Here is an 18859-nt window from a genome sequence, read left to right as displayed (position 1 = left end):
AAGGGAAGAATGAGGAAGACCTAGTCGGGTCTATTTATAAGGAAGGGCCACTAAAAGAGCACGAAAAACGAGGAGCCCGAAAATATGAGTTATCCAACTACAAGGACGCCTCGATTTTCGAGATGGTCATCAAGACAAAGATCCGTTGGGATGCATTGGATAAAACATGCTTTTATGATAGGTGACGTCATGGCGGGTTACCACAAATTCAAAGGATGACGTCATGGCGGGTTACAAAAATTTCATAAGGGCAGAAGATTTTTCCTTAAGTGTCGAAGATTGACATGAACTAGTTCAAATCAATCTGGGGCCTAATGTCGGGGATATAACTATTGGTATGAACCGCTCAGGAGGGGCCGGGTTATACTTGCAAATATTCTTGAAGTCCAAGACCCGGGATATAGATGGCGGTTTAGTTAAGGGCCCAAGGCCCAGAGGCGACTTAAGGCCCGTAGTGATAAACCACCATGTATGCATGACTTGTATTGTAAGGCAAGAATAGTTAAGAGGCTGAGCCGGACACTGTTTATGAGCCGGCCGGGACTCTGTGAGCCGCAGGGCGTCTACCTCTATATATAAAGGGACGACCCGACGGCGGTTTAGGACAAGTAACATCAACTCGAGAGCTAGGTCAAGCGATTCGTTTCCTGGTTATCGAGACATAAGCAATCCCACTCAAAACTGGATCGTAGGCTTTTACCTTCACCGTAAGGGCCGAACCAGTATAAACCTCGTGTCCTTTGTCCTGATTAACCCCTTTAAGCTTCCTAGTTGTGATGGCTCCACGACTAAGTCCTTTCACTAGGACATCTGCCGTGACAATTCCACGACAATCGGTATGATTATATCTTGAGGGCGAGTGTGTGATATTAATATTGTACATGTACAAAAATGAGCAAGGGGAATAAATGGCACAGGGTGTCCAGGGTGAGACACAACACATCACTTGTTGGATTATTAAGAATCGGGAAGAAAATTGTACCAGAAACCACCACTAAAGTAGCAATAAGATGATTGTCAGTATCACTACACCTACCACTATGCCTAACACAGTCAACATATGTCGTCCTGCATGTAGTTGACATGTAACCCAAGGAACAATATGATGTAAACAATCAATTCCGCATCTCATACTTAACTCACCGTTCAAAGCCTTGAAGAATCGATACCGATAACCGTATATAGCTGAGGGGGCTATTGCCCCCCAGCCCAACACAAATTCCCGAAGTATATGTCACATCAGCAAGCAGTTCACTAGCAGCCTTGTCGAATGCTTTGCACTGGGTAAAAATCTCTGTAATGAAATATGATGTTACTTTCAGCAAACCCAAGATTGCACACATCATAGTAGATAGATTCACTCTTCCTAAATGTGCACACAACCCGGGCATCCTGGAAGGCCTGAGTGAGACATCTCTTGCAGTCATAAGCCTTTGTGTCACCATGACATCTTTCTAGAGCATATGTTCTGTCCTGGCTAGAACCAACCATCTACTTGTAGAACAAAGAGGGGAAGGAGGTGGCTGCCTCAGGCAGCGTGGCGGACAGCTCTTCAAGGTTTTGCTAGTACTTGCTGGGCGCAGTGTAGTTTCCACCATCACAGCGGTAAGCCCAGAAAGTCAGACTGTGACTATGGTAATAAGGAGATTCAGTGCAGCCATGACATGCGCCGCTGTCTTGATGGTTGTGATGGTGTGGCCTGAAAAAAGTAGATGAGTGCCAAGTTAGTGCCATATGAATGCAGCCTGGCGATGCTCTGGTCAAATCGAATGGGGCAAAATGATGAGGAGGTCGAGGGCTATTTATAGGTGCGGTGGCCGGAGAGCACGTGAATGTGCGCAACCTGGGCGCAGTCGTGCTTGGGGTCGTGCGCGATGTGGGCAGTTGCGAGAGAGAGGTGGGGGACAGACTTGACATGCGGGCCCCACATGTCAGTGGCTCGGGGGAGAGAGATGGGCGCGCGTGAGGCTGGCTGGCCCAGATGGGCCTTTTTTCTTTTCTGTTTCCATTTTTCTTCTTTTTTCTTTTTCCGTCTTTTTTGTAAATTCAAATAGAGTTTGAATTTGATTTTTTTTTCAAATAGAGAACATTTTCTAATTCCAAATGGAATATTTGTGAATGTTCAAATTTTTTGTTTGGCATTTTGGACATATAATGTATGCACTTATATTTTCTTTTTAAATTTGAATTTGGTTTCAAAACCAAATATGTTTCAAATTCATTTTAGAAAGTGGGCAGAAGTTCAACATGTCATTTGGACTTATGGAAATAATATTCCCTGCCAATAAAATACATGACCATTTTTGAATAATTCCCTTTGATTTGGATTGACTACAAAATAAATCCAACTCAAATATTTTGGGAAAAAACTAATAGGGCTTTGTATATTACTTGGGACTTATTAGGGATAGCCTTATGCCCAATAATATTTCAAAAGGTTTGGTTCCTACCATAGACTGGGATGTGACATTTCCAGTGATGGTTTTGTAATAGCATAGTCTAAGAAAAAATTAATCATTGGTTATCTTTAAGTAAGCTAAGTCACACATTTAATAGTTGCAGTACTTACGCAAGCACACATCTCATTACTTTTGAAAAGGGGAGTACCCCGGGCTCTACATTACAAAATATACACACATGACTAACAGACAAGAGACAAGATAACACAAGCACGAGCGGTCTAACCCGAGATTACATAGTTCACCCGTGTAATGTAGGAGTGGCTCGCCAGCCAAACACGCACCATATATTTATATTCAGATTCAGACATGTTCAGTACGCGGCAGCAGCTCCAGCAAACTTCCTGAATAGCCTGGCCGCCTGCCATTCATCCAGATGGTCGTCATCCTCGTTGGTCCGGTTAGCAGTTTCATCCAGGAAGCAGTGCGCGGGCGCCTGCCACTGGTCGTCATCTTCCAGCACCACGCCCACCTCGAAGCTCATCACGAACTGCTGTAACCCCGTCACTGCAAGCATGCATGCAGACCTCCATAAAGTTTCAGACATCACGTACGTACATGGATTTTTTGGAGCTGATAAACTAACAGTAGTGGCAATGGGATGTGCATACCGTCAAGGAAGTTCCAGTGGACGGGGCGGCCCGTGAGCGCGTCCTCGTAGTAGACGATGAAATCAGCCTTGCCCCAGACGTGGCAGTCGATCCCGCCGGTGGTCTCGCGTCCGAGGTAGACGGCGCCTCCGTCGGCGAGCCACCCGGGGGGGAGCACGCCGACGGGGACCTGCTGCGTGCGGCAGGTGGCCGAGTCGAAGTAGAAGGTGGTGCCGTTGTTCCACTCCACGTCGTACAGCGGGTCCCCGGACAGCTGGTGCCGGATAAGGTTCAGGTTGCGCCGCCGCGGCCAATCGTAGTACAGGTCGTGCAGGCGGAGCGGCGGGCCCGTTGAAGCAATCGAGACGTTGGTCAGGTTCGTGAACAGCACCGCGTGGAACTGCTCCGGCCACGGCGCCGGCCGGTCAGGCGTCGTCGCTGAGGCCGACGCAGCCGCGGTGGTGGCGGCGGCGATGAGCAGGAGCTGCCGGAGCAGTGGCCATGCCATCTCTGTCCCGGACCTTATCTTTGGTTTCACCTGTCGGTCTGCTGGTGAGTGGTGAGTGAGGGGTGACAACCAGTGACTAAAAGCAATGGATTTGTGGGCAGCAGATTTATACCATCCATGTGCAGCAATTTCAGCCGCACAAGCTTCTTGGAGATTTGTCAAGTTATAAAAGAAACAATGAAGCAAATATCATGTTTCACAGTTTCAGTGATGAGTATCACTTGTTAGCATAGTTCCAAATACAACGTCATTATGCAGATCTACTTACATCAAGTTTAGCAGATTGGCCATTGCCGCAAGAATGGTCAATTCCACTACTGAAATTTTTAGTTACACTAGTAGAACGCCCGTGCGTTGCCATGGACCTTTTAGTATTTTTTTTAGTTGCATATATATACTTGTATTGTTTTATAAAACTTGGTGAATTTTTGGCCCCTTCCAGTAATATCGTCTCGGGTCCTTTATCGATGGATTATTTTAACGGCGGATTACTTTTGAACGCCAACATAATCCATCTCCATCTTTCTTATACTCTTTAAAAATGAACATATAAAAAGTACACCTTTTGTATTATCGTGTGCAACACTTATTTTTATGCATCTCTTTTGATTGTGTAAAACTCGATGATTTTTCAGTCCAAACCATCATAGTTATGTAGTGACCTGTCAGTCAATAAAAATAAAAAAGCATCATCCGAAGCCATCAGTTTTTATGTCTAGTCCACAAAAGTGAACTTATAAACACATATTAAATTAAAAAAAAATAAAAAATACGATTATCTCTACTCCTAATGTCTCAGTTGGTAGGTCGCGTTCCGGGTTTTATTTTCGTCCCACCTTACCCGGTCTTTTTTGGTACTTCTTTGGTACTTCCTCCCACCTCCCACCCGTTTTATTTCGCTGGTTTTTTTTCGTCCTTCCCCCACCCCACCGATTTAGTTTCGCGTCACCCTCTCACACAACGAAAAAAATCTTAATGGGTCATAACTTTCCATGCTGGTGCAAGTTATTTTTAGTAATGTCTTTATGTGAAAGAATCAATCACGATCAATCTCTGAATATCAAATCTAAATTAATTAACCTTACCTTAAATTGCTCAATCACATTAATTAGGAAACAAAATAACCGATTTTAAGAAAATATCTACTCTTAATGGAGGGTATTACATACCAAACATAGGTACGTCATTAGCTCGCTTCCTTCCCTTCTCTTCCCTTCGTCCCTCAGTCCCATGCTCGTGGCGCTGAAGTGGCATCGACAGGCGATGGCGGTGAGGACAGCACGTGGCAGCCCCTGAAGCACGAACACGACTGCACCTCGGGTCTGCCGTCTCCCAAGATATGGGTGATTTCTCGTGATGCCCACCCTAAACCCTCACGTCCTACAAATTCCTCAACCTCTACCATCTCGATTTCGTCCATGCTCTGATCCAAATGACGATGCAGCTCCGGCCGATTGACAATGGAGGTTTGCCATCCTTCCTCTCAGCACCCACTCCTGGAGGAACGACACGCCATGCCGATCGAACCCGGTCGAGATCACTCACCAAGATTGCTATTCGGAAGTTTTTTGTCAAAAAGTGAAGAGTGGGACGGGATCTGCACTTTTGTTAATATCTCTACTCCTAATGTCTTAGTTGGTAGGTCGCGTTTCGGGTTTTATTTTCGTCCCACCTCACCCGGTCTTTTTTGGTACTTCTTTGGTACTTGCTCCCACCTCTCGCTCAGCCAAGACGGTTTATTATCGTACTCCCTTCCACCTCCCAGGTAGTTCCCTCCACGCAAAAAAAAATTGAACCAACCAATCTCTACTCCTAATTGAGCAGTTGGTAGTCTCCGCCGGTCAATTTTCGTCCCACCACTTTCGTCCATTTTTTTTTCGTAGGTTAACCGTCGTAGATTTTTTTCGTCACCTCCCCCACTTCATCGGTTTATTTTCACTTCACCCTCTCACACAACGAAAAAAATTGAACGGATCAGAACTTTCCATACTGACGCAAATTATTTAGTAATGTCTTTATGTAAAAGAATCAATCACAATCAATCTCTAAAGATCAAATCTAAATTAATTAATCTTCATAACGTTTGTTTCCTTTCGAATCACATCCATAACTTTCCTTCCTTGTTTGGGCAGAAACTGTTTGGTAGCAGAGATTAGGAAGCTTCCTATGAGTGTAGTAATAGGAAGTATTCTTTTTCTTGATGATTCGTTTCCATGCATGATGATAGTAAATTATGCCAACATTCACCACTATTTATCAACGTCATCAATCGTATCCATTTCTACCAGTTTTAAGGGAATCTGCTCGCTATGTCTTTTTTAAGGTGATCCGCTCGCTAAGTCATCGTCGCACGTTATTTTCACAAACAATCTCTACTCCTAATGGAGCAGTTGGTAGCCTCGTACGGTTTATTTTTGTCCTCCTCCCACCTCCCCTGGGTTTTTTTCATCCTCCCTCCCACCTCCCAATTTCGTTGGTTTTTTTCGGCGGTTTTTACTCGCCCCCTCCCACCTCCCAATTTCGTCCGGTTTTTATTCGTCCCACCTCCCACCACCCCCTCGTACTGGTTCTTTTTCTCTCCACTCTTTCCTTGCAAACCAATAATTTCCTAACATACAAAATATCACGAATCTATCTTTCCTTACCCGAACCAATCGCACCCTACATCAGTGCATTTCTTTATTAAGAAAACTAACACGTAAATCTTAACACATTGCAAACAAATCCCGTTATGGACCTAATTAATTTATTATGGAATCTATACGTGGTCGCATTGGTTCTTTTTCTCTCCACTCTTTCCTTGCAAACCACTAATTTCCTAACATACAAAAGATCACGAATCTATCTTTCCTTACCCAAATCAATCGATCCCTACATCAGTGCATTTCTTTATTAAGAAAACTAACATGTAAATCTTAACGCATTGTAAAGAAATCCTGTTATGGACCTAATTAATTTATTATGGAATCTGTACGTGGTCGCATCTCTCCCCTCGTGAAAAAATCGCATCCATCTCCCGTTAAAAAGGAAAAGAGAACATGAACGATCAATCCCACACCCTGCATCTCAGTAGCAAAAAATCGCCCCCGCCTCTGCTACTGCGCCTCGCCTGCATGGCTGGACGCCGCCGTCTCCACCGCCACGTACAAGAAAACGGTGGACAGAATCATCCATTCAAATCGCACACCCCACCCTCCTCCGCAATCCCTAGCCCCGCATCACCCTATCGCTTTCTGGCCTCTCTTTCCCCTCGATGTAGATGGTGCTGAGCGGCGTCCTCGAGCACCGGCAGTGCCGCCCTCTCTATCTTCGTTGCGTCGAGAGATGGGCCGAGGCTATCGTCAGTTCGCCGCCCACGATTGGGCCGCCTCCGATTGTCGCGCACCACCGGCTCCACCTAACGTGCCCAACCCTCTCCGCTTTCGACCTTCCGGTGACCACATCCCTCCGCACCTCCATCCATCATCCACAAGGCCACTCCCTGCACCCAACCTCCTAAATTCTCCATACCGGCGGACAATCACCGAAGATCCAAGTTGGCCCGAATGGGTTCCAATTTCTCTCTCTGACTGTGGATTCGCAGGCAAGAAGCACTTCTACATGCATCCTCCTGTCGGTCCCTAAAGTACCAAGGTAAATGGTTGATGTTGCGTTTGTCTAGGATGATATATGTTGGCTCTGTTCCGGTTCATCCGAGCAGGTTGGTGACTAATTTACTGATAATTTAATTATATTAATTAAATAAGTTGGGTGTATCGTCGTGCATTTATCTTGCCAGTAATGTTCTGTGATGCTCTGATGCACTTTGGGAATTGTTTATCTTGTCTTCAGTGCAGAACATTTGTTTATTAATGCATGAGAAGAATCCTTGTTACTACCTTGAACCTGTTTTATAATCCATATTGTTATGCACTAGCGCGTGTGCGTGTGAAATAGATGGATTATGGTCCCGTACCCAATAAGATGGATATGTGTGTGTGTTATAGAGAGAGAGAGAGAGAGAGTGAGTGAGAATTTGATGGTAAAAAGGTCGCCAATGTCACTTGATATGTATGAGAATATTAAATGTAATATTAACATAATTGATATTGAACTCTTAAAGTTAATGTGGCCCCGTTGCAATGCATGGGTGTTCTTCTAGTATAAATATATATGCAGTGGTCAACCGCTAGATGCAAGCATGTGTCTGTTTTTATTTTGGAGTGGGTAGCATCATGCTTTTTAGTAGAGTGAGTTGCATCCCAATTTTAGTAAACTGCACATGCAAATCACTTGTTGTTGGTAATTATTCTACAGAAATATCTTGTTAGAGTATGTGATTTTTTTCCTATGTTGCGAGTGGAGGGTGGACCTTCTTTTTTCTAACAAGCATGTGTCCACCTTTTTCATCCTAGTTGCAAGTTCACTCTTGACTCACAAATGGGGCCAGACCTTTTTCTTTTGTCCAAGTTGGAAGTCCACCCTCGACTCACAACTAGGGCCTAACCTTTTCTGTACAAGTTGCAAGTCTACTCTAGACTCGCAACTAAGGCTCAACCTTTTTTGTCCGAGTTGCAAGTCCACTCTCGACTCGCAACCGGGGCCCAGATTTTTTTAGTCCCAATTGCAAGTCCATTCTCGATTCACAACTGGGGCCCGACCTTTTTTTAGTCCCAGTTGCAAGTCCACCGTCAACTCGCAACTAGGGCTTGACCTTTTTTTGTCCCAGTTGCAAGTCCACCCTCGACTCGCAACTGGGGCCCGACCTTTTTTGTCCCACTTGCGAGTCCACCATCGACTCGCCATTGGGGGTCCGATCATTTTTTGTCCCAGTTGCAACTCCATCCCACAATAGCGAACAAATTGCAGATGAGCCGGCCCAAGTAGTTAGGATATTTTTTGTTTTTTTAAGATTTTTTTAGTTTATCACATTTTTTTCTTCACTGGTTTTCCTCTCATTTTTAATCCTAGTTGCAAGTCCACCCTTCACTCGCAACTAGAGCCAATCTTTTTTTGTCCGGTTGCAATCACACCCATGAATTGTAACTAGGACCTGGATTTTTGTTGTCCTGGTCGCAAGTCCACCCTCAACTCGCAACTGGGGGTCCAACCTTTTTCGTCCCAGTTGCAAGTCCACCCTCGAGTCGCAACTGCGGTTCGACCTTTTTCCCAATTGCAATTCCGCTCTCGACTCACAACTGAGCCCCGACATTTTCTATTCTAATTGCAAGTCCATCCTCGACTTGCAACTTGGGTCCCACTTGTTTTTCCTAGTTGGGAGTCCAACCTTGATTTATAACTGGGGCCTAACCTTTTTCGTCCTAGTTGCAAGTTCACTCTTGACTCACAAATGGGGCCAGACCTTTTTCTTTTGTCCAAGTTGGAAGTCCACCCTCGACTCACAACTCGGGCCTAACCTTTTTTCTTCAAGTTGCAAGTCTACTCTAGACTCGCAACTAAGCCTCAACCTTTTTTGTCTGAGTTGCAAGTCCGATCTCGACTCGCAACCGGGGCTCAGATTTTTTAGTCCCAATTGCAAGTCCATCCTCGATTCGCAACTGGAGCCTGACCTTATTTTGTCCCGGTTGTAAGTCCACCGTCAACTTGCAACTAGGGCTTGACCTTTTCTTGTCCCAGTTGCAAGTCCACCCTCGACTCGCAACTGGGGCCCAATGTTTTTGGTCCCACTTGCGAGTCCACCATCGACTCGCCACTGGGGGTCCGATCTTTTTTTAGTTCTAGTTGCAACTCCACCCGTCGATAGCGAAAAAATCGCATATGAGCCGACCCAAGTAGCTAGGATGTTTTTTATTTTTTGTTCATGATTTTTTATTTTATCATTTTTTTATTCATTGGTTTTCCTCTCGTTTTAATCTTGGTTGCAAGTGCACCCTTGACTTGCAACTATGACCATAGTTTGTTTCATTCCAGTTGCAAGTCAACCCTTGACTCATAGTTTCGTAGATGTCCCAGTTGCAAGTCCACCCTCAAATCGCAACTGGGCTCCTAGTTGTCCGAGTCCCAAGCCCACCCAACTCGCAACTGGAGCCTATATTTCGTTTTTTTATCCCATTTACAATTACACCCTTAACCCACAACTTGGCCCAGAGTTTGTTTCATCCTAGTTGCCTTTTTAGTTCCTTTGACATTGTCTCGCATTTTTTCTAAGATTCATCAAGATGAGATTTTGCAATGTGTCATCTAAATTGTTGTTTTGTTGGATCTTGTTGTTGCAATTTCTTGCAAAATCTTGATCGCACATCGTCAGCCGATGTATTTCGATGTTGCCTTGTTTTGTTTTGTTTTCACTTGTTGGACAATTTGCATTGCATGTTTTTTGTCGAGCCATTTTATGGTTGTGTTCTTTGGGCCCATTCATCTGACTTGCCTTGTAGAAGTTCAGGAGACAGCCGATGTCACTTGTCGTTGCCTATCCCTATTTTGTTTTCAAGTTAGATGTCAAAGAGACAAGTTTTGTGGCTCTAACTTGCGCTCGATATGCAACTGGCCCTAGTAATTTTTGTTTGAGTTGCAAGTTCACCGTCAACATGCAACTAGGGGTCTACCTTTTTATATCCTAACTGTAACTTTACCCATAACATGTAACTTTTTTTGTCTCAATTCCATGTCTATCTTCGACACGCAACTGGGTCAGGACTATTTTTTTCTCTCCTGGAAGTTCACCCTCGACTCACAATTGGGGTGTCGGTGTCAAAACCGGCGGATCTCGGGTAGGGGGTCCCGAACTGTGCGTCTAGGCGGATGGTAACAGAAGACAAGGGACACGATGTTTTTACCCAGGTTCGGGCCCTCTTGATGGAGGTAAAACCCTACTCCTGCTTGATTGATATTGATGATATGGGTAGTACAAGACTGGATCTACCACGAGATCAAGGAGGCTAAACCCTAGAAGCTAGCCTATGGTATGATTGTTGTAATGGTTGTTCGTCCTATGGACTAAAACCCTCCGGTTTATATAGACACCGGAGAGGGCTAGGGTTACACAGAGTCGGTTACAATGGTAGGAGATCTACATATCCGTATTGCCAAGCTTGCCTTCCACGCCAAGGAAATTCCCATACGGACACGGGACGAAGTCTTCAATCTTGTATCTTCATAGTCTTGGAGTCCGGCCGATGATGATAGTCCGGCTATCCGGACACCCCCTAGTCCAGGACTCCCTCAGTAGCCCCTGAACCAGGCTTCAATGACGATGAGTCCGGCGCGCATATTGTCTTCGGCATTGCAAGGCGGGTTCCTCCTCCAAATAATTCATAGAAGATTGTGAACACCAGGATAGTGTCCAGCTCTGCAAAATAAATTCCACATACCACCGTAGATAGAATAATATTTACACAAGTTCAATCTGCTGACGTATTCTGTGGCATGACGTCACACCACTACCAAGCCTTTACTTGAATCGTTTTTATTATACCACCTCAGCGCGTTTAGCGAAGCGGTTTCTTGGCACGTCTTGTCAAAGCAGAGATCGTGTTCCCCTTATTCCGGGATTCCCATCAATACGGACGTGGGTAACCCAACCGCGCCATTGATTGTGGCGCTTGGGAGATAAGCGAGTTTTACCAGGCCGGGGGGACGCATAGTCTTCGTCCGCCCATATATAAGGGGATAAGGATCCGCCTTTTTTACCTACGCCTTCTTCCTCCTTTGCTTATCCATCTCCGCGCACTCGAGCTCCAGCTCCTAAGTCCGCACATCTCGCCTCAACCTTCCCCGGCCATGTCCGGAGCGGGAGGCAAGTGGATGGCCTCCTCCGTTACGGAGGAGCACATCGAGAAGCTGCGCGGCGCCGGATACCTGTCCGGCGACATCGCGCACCAGCTGCCCGACAAGGGGCAGCTCATCCCCACCCCCAGGCCCCATGAGAGGGTCGTATTTCTTCCCCACTTCCTCCACGGACTGGGCTTCCCACTTCACCCTTTCGTCCGGGGGCTCATGTATTACTACGGCCTGGACTTCCACGATCTGGCGCCAAACTTCATCCTCAACATCTCGGCGTTTATCGTCGTGTGCGAGGCTTTCCTCTGCATCCAGCCCCACTTCGGCTTGTGGCTAAAGACCTTCAATGTCAAGCCGAAGGTGGTGAAGGGCGTCCAAGCGGAGTGCGGAGGCGCCATGGTGGGTGTCGGTGTCAAAACTGGCGGATCTCGGGTAGGGAGTCCCGAACTGTGCGTCTAGGCGGATGGTAACAGGAGACAAGGGACACGATGTTTTTACCCAGGTTCGGGCCCTCTCGATGGAGGTAAAACCCTACTCCTGCTCGATTGATATTGATGATATGGGTAGTACAAGAGTGGATCTACCGGGAGATCAAGGAGGATAAACCCTAGAAGCTAGCCTATGGTATGATTGTTGTAATGGTTGTGTTGTCCTACGGACTAAAACCCTCCAGTTTATATAGACACCGGAGAAGGCTAGGGTTACACAGAGTCGGTTACAATGGTAGGAGATCTACATATCCGTATCGCCAAGCTTGCCTTCCACGCCAAGGAAAGTCCCATCCGGACACGGGACGAAGTCTTCAATCTTGTATCTTCATAGTCTTGGAGTCCGGCCGATGATGATAGTCCGGCTATCCGGACACCCCCTAGTCCAGGACTCCCTCAGTAGCCCCTGAACCAGGCTTCAATGACGATGAGTCCGGCACGCACAATGTTCGGCATTGCAAGGCGGGTTCCTCCTCCGAATAATTCGTAGAAAATTGTGAACACCAGGATAGTGTCCGGCTCTGCAAAATAATTTTCACATTCCACCGTAGAGAGAATAATATGTACACAAGTTCAATCTGCTGATGTATTTTGTGGCATGACATCACACCACTACCAAGCCTTTACTTGAATCGTTTTTTACTATACCACCTCAGCGCGTTTAGCGAAGCGGTTTCCTTAGCACGTCTTGTCGAAGCAGAGATCGTGTTCCCCTTATTCCGGGATTCTCATCAATACGGACGTGGGTAACCCAACCGCGCCATTGATGGTGGCGCTTGGGAGATAAGCGAGTTTTACCAGGCCGGTGGGGACGCATAGCTTTCGTCCGCCCATATATAAGGGGATAAGGATCCACCCTTTTTTACCTACGCCTTATTCCTCCTTTGCTTATCAATCTCCGCGCACTCGAGCTCCAGCGCCCAAGTCCGCACATCTCGTCTCGACCTTCTCCGACCATGTCTGGAGCAGGAGGCAAATGGTTGGCCTCCTCCGTTACGGAGGAGCACATCGCAAAGCTGCGCAGCGCCGGATACCTTTCCGGCAACATCGCGCACCGGCTGCCCGACAAGGGGCAGCTCATCCCCACCCCCAGGCCCCATGAGAGGGTCGTATTCCTTCCCCACTTCCTCCACGGACTGGGCTTCCCGTTGCATCCCTTTGTCCGGGGGCTCATGTACTATTACGGCCTGGATTTCCACGATCTGGCGCCAAACTTCATCCTTAACATCTCGGCGTTTATCGTCGTGTGCGAGGCCTTCCTCTGCATCCAGCCCCACTTCGGCTTGTGGCTCAAGACCTTCAACGTCAAGCCGAAGATAGTGAAGGGCGTCCAAGCGGAGTGCGGAGGCGCCATGTTGGGCAAGATGCCCAACGTCATCTGGCTCGAAGGGGCCTTCGTGGAGTCCGTCAAGGGGTGGCAATCGGGGTGGTTCTACATCACCGAGCCGCACGACCCAAAATGGGCTGCGGCCCCCGAGTTTAGATCTGGTATCCCGATGCAGCTCACCTCCTGGAAAGAGAAGGGCTTGCTATGGGGCAGTTCGGAGGAGCTGACAGGAGTCTAGTCCTGTCTTCAGACCCTGGTGAACAAGAAGCTTAGGCTTGTCAATGTGATCCAGGTCATGCTCATCCGCCGGATTCTCCCCTGCCAACAACGGGCCTTTAATTTGTGGGAGTTCGATCCGGCACAGCACCAGGCCTTTGAGCGGGCTCTTCGACATGACATACGAAGCCGCCTGGAGGGTGCTGTTCAAGGGAGGAGAAGCTCCCGTGTCCGCGATGGAAGACCGCGGATTCAGCACCAAGCGCCGGGCCGGCGAGGTAAGCTTTGTTATCCTCTATGGGACATTTATTTTCTTTCATAGTTTGACTCTATGCGGGATCTAAAACTCCCAGTGCCTCTGACAGGACTGGCAGAGGACGTCGACAGTAGACTGTCCGGCTCCCCTCCCCGAAGACCCAGCGGATGCCCGCTTGACGGGGCTGCTGGTGTTGGGGAACGTTGCAGAAAATTAAAATTTTTCCTACGGTTTCACCAAGATCCATCTATGAGTTCATCTAAGCAACGAGTCTAGGGAGAGAGTTTTCATCTACATACCACTTGTAGATCGCGTGCGGAAGCTTGCAAGGTGATGATGTAGTCGTACTCGACATGATCCAAATCACCGATGACCTGCGCCGAACGGACGGCACCTCCGCGTTCAACACACGTACGGAACAGCCACGTCTCCTCCTTCTTGATCCAGCAAGGAAGGGAGGAGAGGTTGAGGGAGATGGCACCAGCAGCAGCACGACGGCATGGTGTTGGTGGAGCTGCAGTACTCCGGTAGAGCTTCGCTAAGCACTATGGAGGTGGAGGAGGTGTTGGGGAGGGAGAAGGAGGCAACCAAAGGCCAGGGCGTTCAGGTATGAAGTCCCTCCTCCCCCCCACTATATATAGGGGTGCCAAGGGGGGTGGCCGGCCCTAGGAGATCAAATCTCCTAGGGGGTGCGGCGGCCAAGGGGGGTTTTCCCTCCCCCCAAGGCACCTAGGAGGTGCCTTACCCTCCTAGGACTCTTGCCCCCCTTGAACCCTAGGCGCATGGGCCTATGTGGGGCTGGTGCCCTTGGCCCATTAGGCCAAGGCGCACCCCCACACAGCCCATGTGGCCCCCCGGGACAGGTGGACCCACCCGGTGGACCCCCGGGACCCTTCCGGTGGTCCCGGTACAATACCGATAACCCCGAAACTTGTCCCGATGCCCGAAACAGGACTTCCCATATATAAATCTTTACCTCCGGACCATTCCGGAACTCCTCGTGACGTCCGGGATCTCATCCGGGACTCCGAACAACATTCGGGTTACTGCATATACATATCCCTATAACCCTAGCGTAACTGAACCTTAAGTGTGTAGACCCTACGGGTTCGGGAGACATGCAGACATGACCGAGACTCTCTCAGTCAATAACCATCAGCGGGATCTGGATACCCATGATGGCTCCCACATGCTCCTCGATGTTGTCATCGGATGAACCACTATGTCGAGGATTCGATCAAACCCTGTATGCAATTCCCTTTGTCAATCGGTACGTTACTTGCCCGAGACTCGATCGTCGGTATCCCAATACCTTGTTCAGTCTCGTTTCCGGCAAGTCACTTTACTCGTACCGTAATGCATGATCCCGTGTCCAACACCTTGGTCACATTGAGCTCAATATGATGATGCATTACCGAGTGGGCCCAGAGATACCTCTCCGTCATACGGAGTGAAAAATCCCAGTCTCGATCCGTGTCAACCCAACAGCTACTTTCGGAGATACCTGTAATGCACCTTTATAATCACCCAGTTACGTTGTGACGTTTGATACACCCAAGGCACTCCTACGGTATCCGGGAGTTACACGATCTCATGGTCTAAGGAAGAGATATTCGACATTGGCAAAGCTCTAGCAAAACGAACTACACGATCTTTTATGCTATGCTTAGGATTGGGTCTTGTCCATCACATCATTCTCCTAATGATGTGATCCCGTTATCAACGACATCCAATGTCCATAGTCAGGAAACCATGACTATCTGTTGATCACAACGAGCTGGTCAACTAGAGGCTTACCAGGGACATATTGTGGTCTAAGTATTCACACGTGTATTACGATTTCCGGATAATACAGTTATAGCATGAATAAAAGACAATTATCATGAACAATGAAATATAATAATACTTTTATTATTGCCTCTAGGGCATATTTCCAACAGTCTCCCACTTGCACTAGAGTCACTAATCTAGTTACATTGTGATGAATCGAACACCCATAGAGTTCTGGTGTTGATCATGTTTTGCACGCGAGAGAGGTTTAGTCAGCGGATCTGCGACATTCAGATCCGTGTGCACTTTGCAAATCTCTATGTCTCCATCTTGAACATTTTTACGGATGGAGTTGAAACGACGCTTGATGTGCCTGGTCTTCTTGTGAAACCTGGGCTCCTTTGCGAGGGCAATAGCTCCAGTGTTGTCACAGAAGAGTTTGATCGGCCCCGACGCATTGGGTATGACTCCTAGGTCGGTGATGAACTCCTTCACCCAAATCGCTTCATGTGCTGCCTCCGAGGCTGCCATGTACTCCACTTCACACGTAGATCCCGCCACGACGCTCTGCTTGCAGCTACACCAGCTTACTGCTCCACCATTCAACATATACACGTATCCGGTTTGTGACTTAGAGTCATCCGGATCTGAGTCGAAGCTAGCGTCGACGTAACCCTTTACGACGAGCTCTTCGTCTCCTCCATAAACGAGAAACATGTCCTTTGTCCTTTTCAGGTACTTCAGGATATTCTTGACCGCTGTCCAGTGTTCCTTGCCGGGATTACTTTGGTATCTTGCTACCAAACTTACGGCAAGGTTTACATCGGGTCTGGTACACAGCATGGCATACATAATAGATCCTATGGCTGAAGCATAGGGGATGACACTCATCTCTTCTTTATCTTTTGTCGTGGTCGGTGACTGAGCTGAGCTCAGTCTCATACCTTGTAACATAGGCAAGAACCCCTTCTTGGACTGATCCATTCTGAATCTCTTCAAAATCTTATCAAGGTATGTACTTTGTGAAAGACCTATGAGGCGTCTCGATCTATCTCTATAGATCTTGATGCCTAATATATAAGCAGCTTCTCCAAGGTCCTTCATTGAAAAACACTTATTCAAGTAGGCCTTAATGCTGTCCAGAAATTCTATATTATTTCCCATCAGGAGTATGTCATCTACATATAATATGGGAAATGCTACAGAGCTCCCACTCACTTTCTTGTAAACGCAGGCTTCTCCATAAGTCTGCATAAACCCAAACGCTTTGATCATCTCATCAAAGCGAATGTTCCAACTCCGAGATGCTTGCACCAGTCCATAAATGGATCGCTGGAGCTTGCATACTTTGTTAGCGTTCTGAGGATCGACAAAACCTTCCGGCTGCATCATATACAGTTCTTCCTTAAGATGCCCGTTAAGGAATGCTGTTTTGACGTCCATCTGCCATATCTCATAATCATAGTATGCGGCAATTGCTAACATGATTCGGACGGATTTTAGCTTCGCTACGGGAGAGAATGTCTCGTCGTAGTCAATCCCTTGAACCTGTCGATAACCCTTAGCGACAAGTCGAGCTTTATAGATGGTAACATTACCATCCGCGTCCGTCTTCTTCTTAAAGATCCATTTGTTTTCTATCGCTCGCCGATCATCGGGCAAGTCTGTCAAAGTCCATACTTTGTTTTCATACATGGATTCTATCTCGGATTTCATGGCTTCAAGCCATTTGTTGGAATCCGGGCCCGTAATTGCTTCTTCATAGTTCGAAGGTTCATTGTTGTCTAACAACATGATTTCCAGGACAGGGTTGCCGTACCACTCTGGTGCGGAACGTGTCCTTGTGGACCTACGAAGTTCAGCAGTAACTTGATCCGAAGTACCTTGATCATTATCATGGTTTTCCTCTTCAGTTGGTGTGGGCATCACAGGAATGGTTTCCTGTGCTGCGTCACTATCCCTCTCAAGAGGTAGTACTTCATCGAGTTCCACTTTCCTCCCACTTACTTCTTTCGAGAGAAACTCTTTTTCCAGAAAGCATCCGTTCTTGGCAACAAAGATCTTGCCTTCGGATCTTAAGTAGAAGGTATACCCTATAGTTTCCTTAGGGTATCCTATGAATACGCATTTTTCCGACTTGGGTTCGAGCTTTTCAGGTTGAAGTTTCTTGACATAAGCTTCGCATCCCCAAACTTTTAGAAACGACAGCTTAGGTTTCTTGCCAAACCATAATTCATACGGTGTCGTCTCAACGGATTTAGACGGTGCCCTATTTAAAGTGAATGTAGCTGTCTCTAGAGCGTATCCCCAAAATGATAGCGGTAAATCGGTAAGAGACATCATAGACCGCACCATATCCAATAGAGTGCGATTACGACGTTCGGACACACCGTTTCGCTGAGGTGTTCCAGGCGGCGTGAGCTGTGAAACGATTCCACATTTCTTTAAGTGTGTACCAAATTCGTGACTTAAGTATTCTCCTCCACGATCTGATCGTAAGAATTTTATCTTTCGGTCACGTTGATTCTCCACCTCATTCTGAAATTCCTTGAACTTTTCAAAGGTCTCAGACTTGTGTTTCATTAAGTAGACATACCCATATCTACTCAAGTCATCTGTGAGAGTGAGAACATAACGATATCCTCCGCGAGCCTCAACGCTCATTGGACCGCACACATCGGTATGTATGATTTCCAACAAGTTGGTTGCTCGCTCCATTGTTCCGGAGAACGGAGTCTTGGTCATTTTACCTAAGAGGCATGGGGCACGTGTCAAACGATTCATAATCAAGAGACTCTAAAAGTCCATCGGCATGGAGCTTCTTCATGCGCTTGACACCAATGTGACCAAGGCGGCAGTGCCACAAGTATGTGGGACTATCATTATCAATCTTACATATTTTGGTACTCACACTATGAACATGTGTAGCATTACGCTCGAGAGTCATTAAGAATAAACCATTCACCATCGGAGCATGACCATAAAACATATCTCTCATATAAATCGAACAACCATTATTCTCAGACTTAAATGAGTAGCCATCTCGTATTAAACGAGATCCAGATACAATGTTCATGCTCAAACTTGGCACTAAATAACAATTATTAAGGTTCAAAACTAATCCCGTAGGTAAATGTAGAGGAAGCGTGCCGACGGCGATCACATCGACTCTGGAACCATTCCCGACGCGCATCGTCACCTCGTCCTTCGCCAGTCTCCGTTTATTCCGCAGCTCCTGCTGTGAGTTACAAATATGAGCAACGGCACCGGTATCAAATACCCAGGAGTTACTACGAGTACTGGTAAGGTACACATCAATCACATGTATATCAAATATACCTTTGGTGTTGCCGGCCTTCTTATCCGCTAAGTATTTGGGGCAGTTCCGCTTCCAGTGACCCTTCCCCTTGCAATAAAAGCACTCAGTCTCAGGCTTGGGTCCATTCTTTGACTTCTTCCCGGTAACTGGCTTACCAGGCGCGGCAACATCTTTGCCGTCCTTCTTGAAGTTCTTCTTACCCTTGCC

The 18859-nt window shown here is 47.0% G+C and overlaps 1 protein-coding gene across 1 annotated transcript; it reads right to left on the bottom strand.

The window, feature by feature from the left end:
- Positions 1–2556: 2556 nt before the first annotated feature.
- On the bottom strand, positions 2557–3646 carry LOC119274855 (uncharacterized protein At4g14100-like). Its single transcript, XM_037555598.1, has 2 exons — positions 3071–3646; positions 2557–2966 (listed from the first exon to the last, which is right to left on the bottom strand). The coding sequence occupies exons 1-2, from the start codon at positions 3555–3557 to the stop codon at positions 2773–2775; spliced, it is 681 nt and encodes a 226-aa protein (XP_037411495.1). The 5' UTR covers positions 3558–3646; the 3' UTR covers positions 2557–2772.
- Between the last annotated feature and the right edge of the window lie 15213 nt (positions 3647–18859).

Source organism: Triticum dicoccoides, chromosome 3B (genome assembly GCF_002162155.2).
Source record: "Triticum dicoccoides isolate Atlit2015 ecotype Zavitan chromosome 3B, WEW_v2.0, whole genome shotgun sequence".
In the NCBI taxonomy this organism is placed as follows: Eukaryota; Viridiplantae; Streptophyta; class Magnoliopsida; order Poales; family Poaceae; genus Triticum; species Triticum dicoccoides.
Note: the sequence above shows the minus strand (reverse complement) of the source record. Positions and strands in the feature narration are given on the sequence as shown.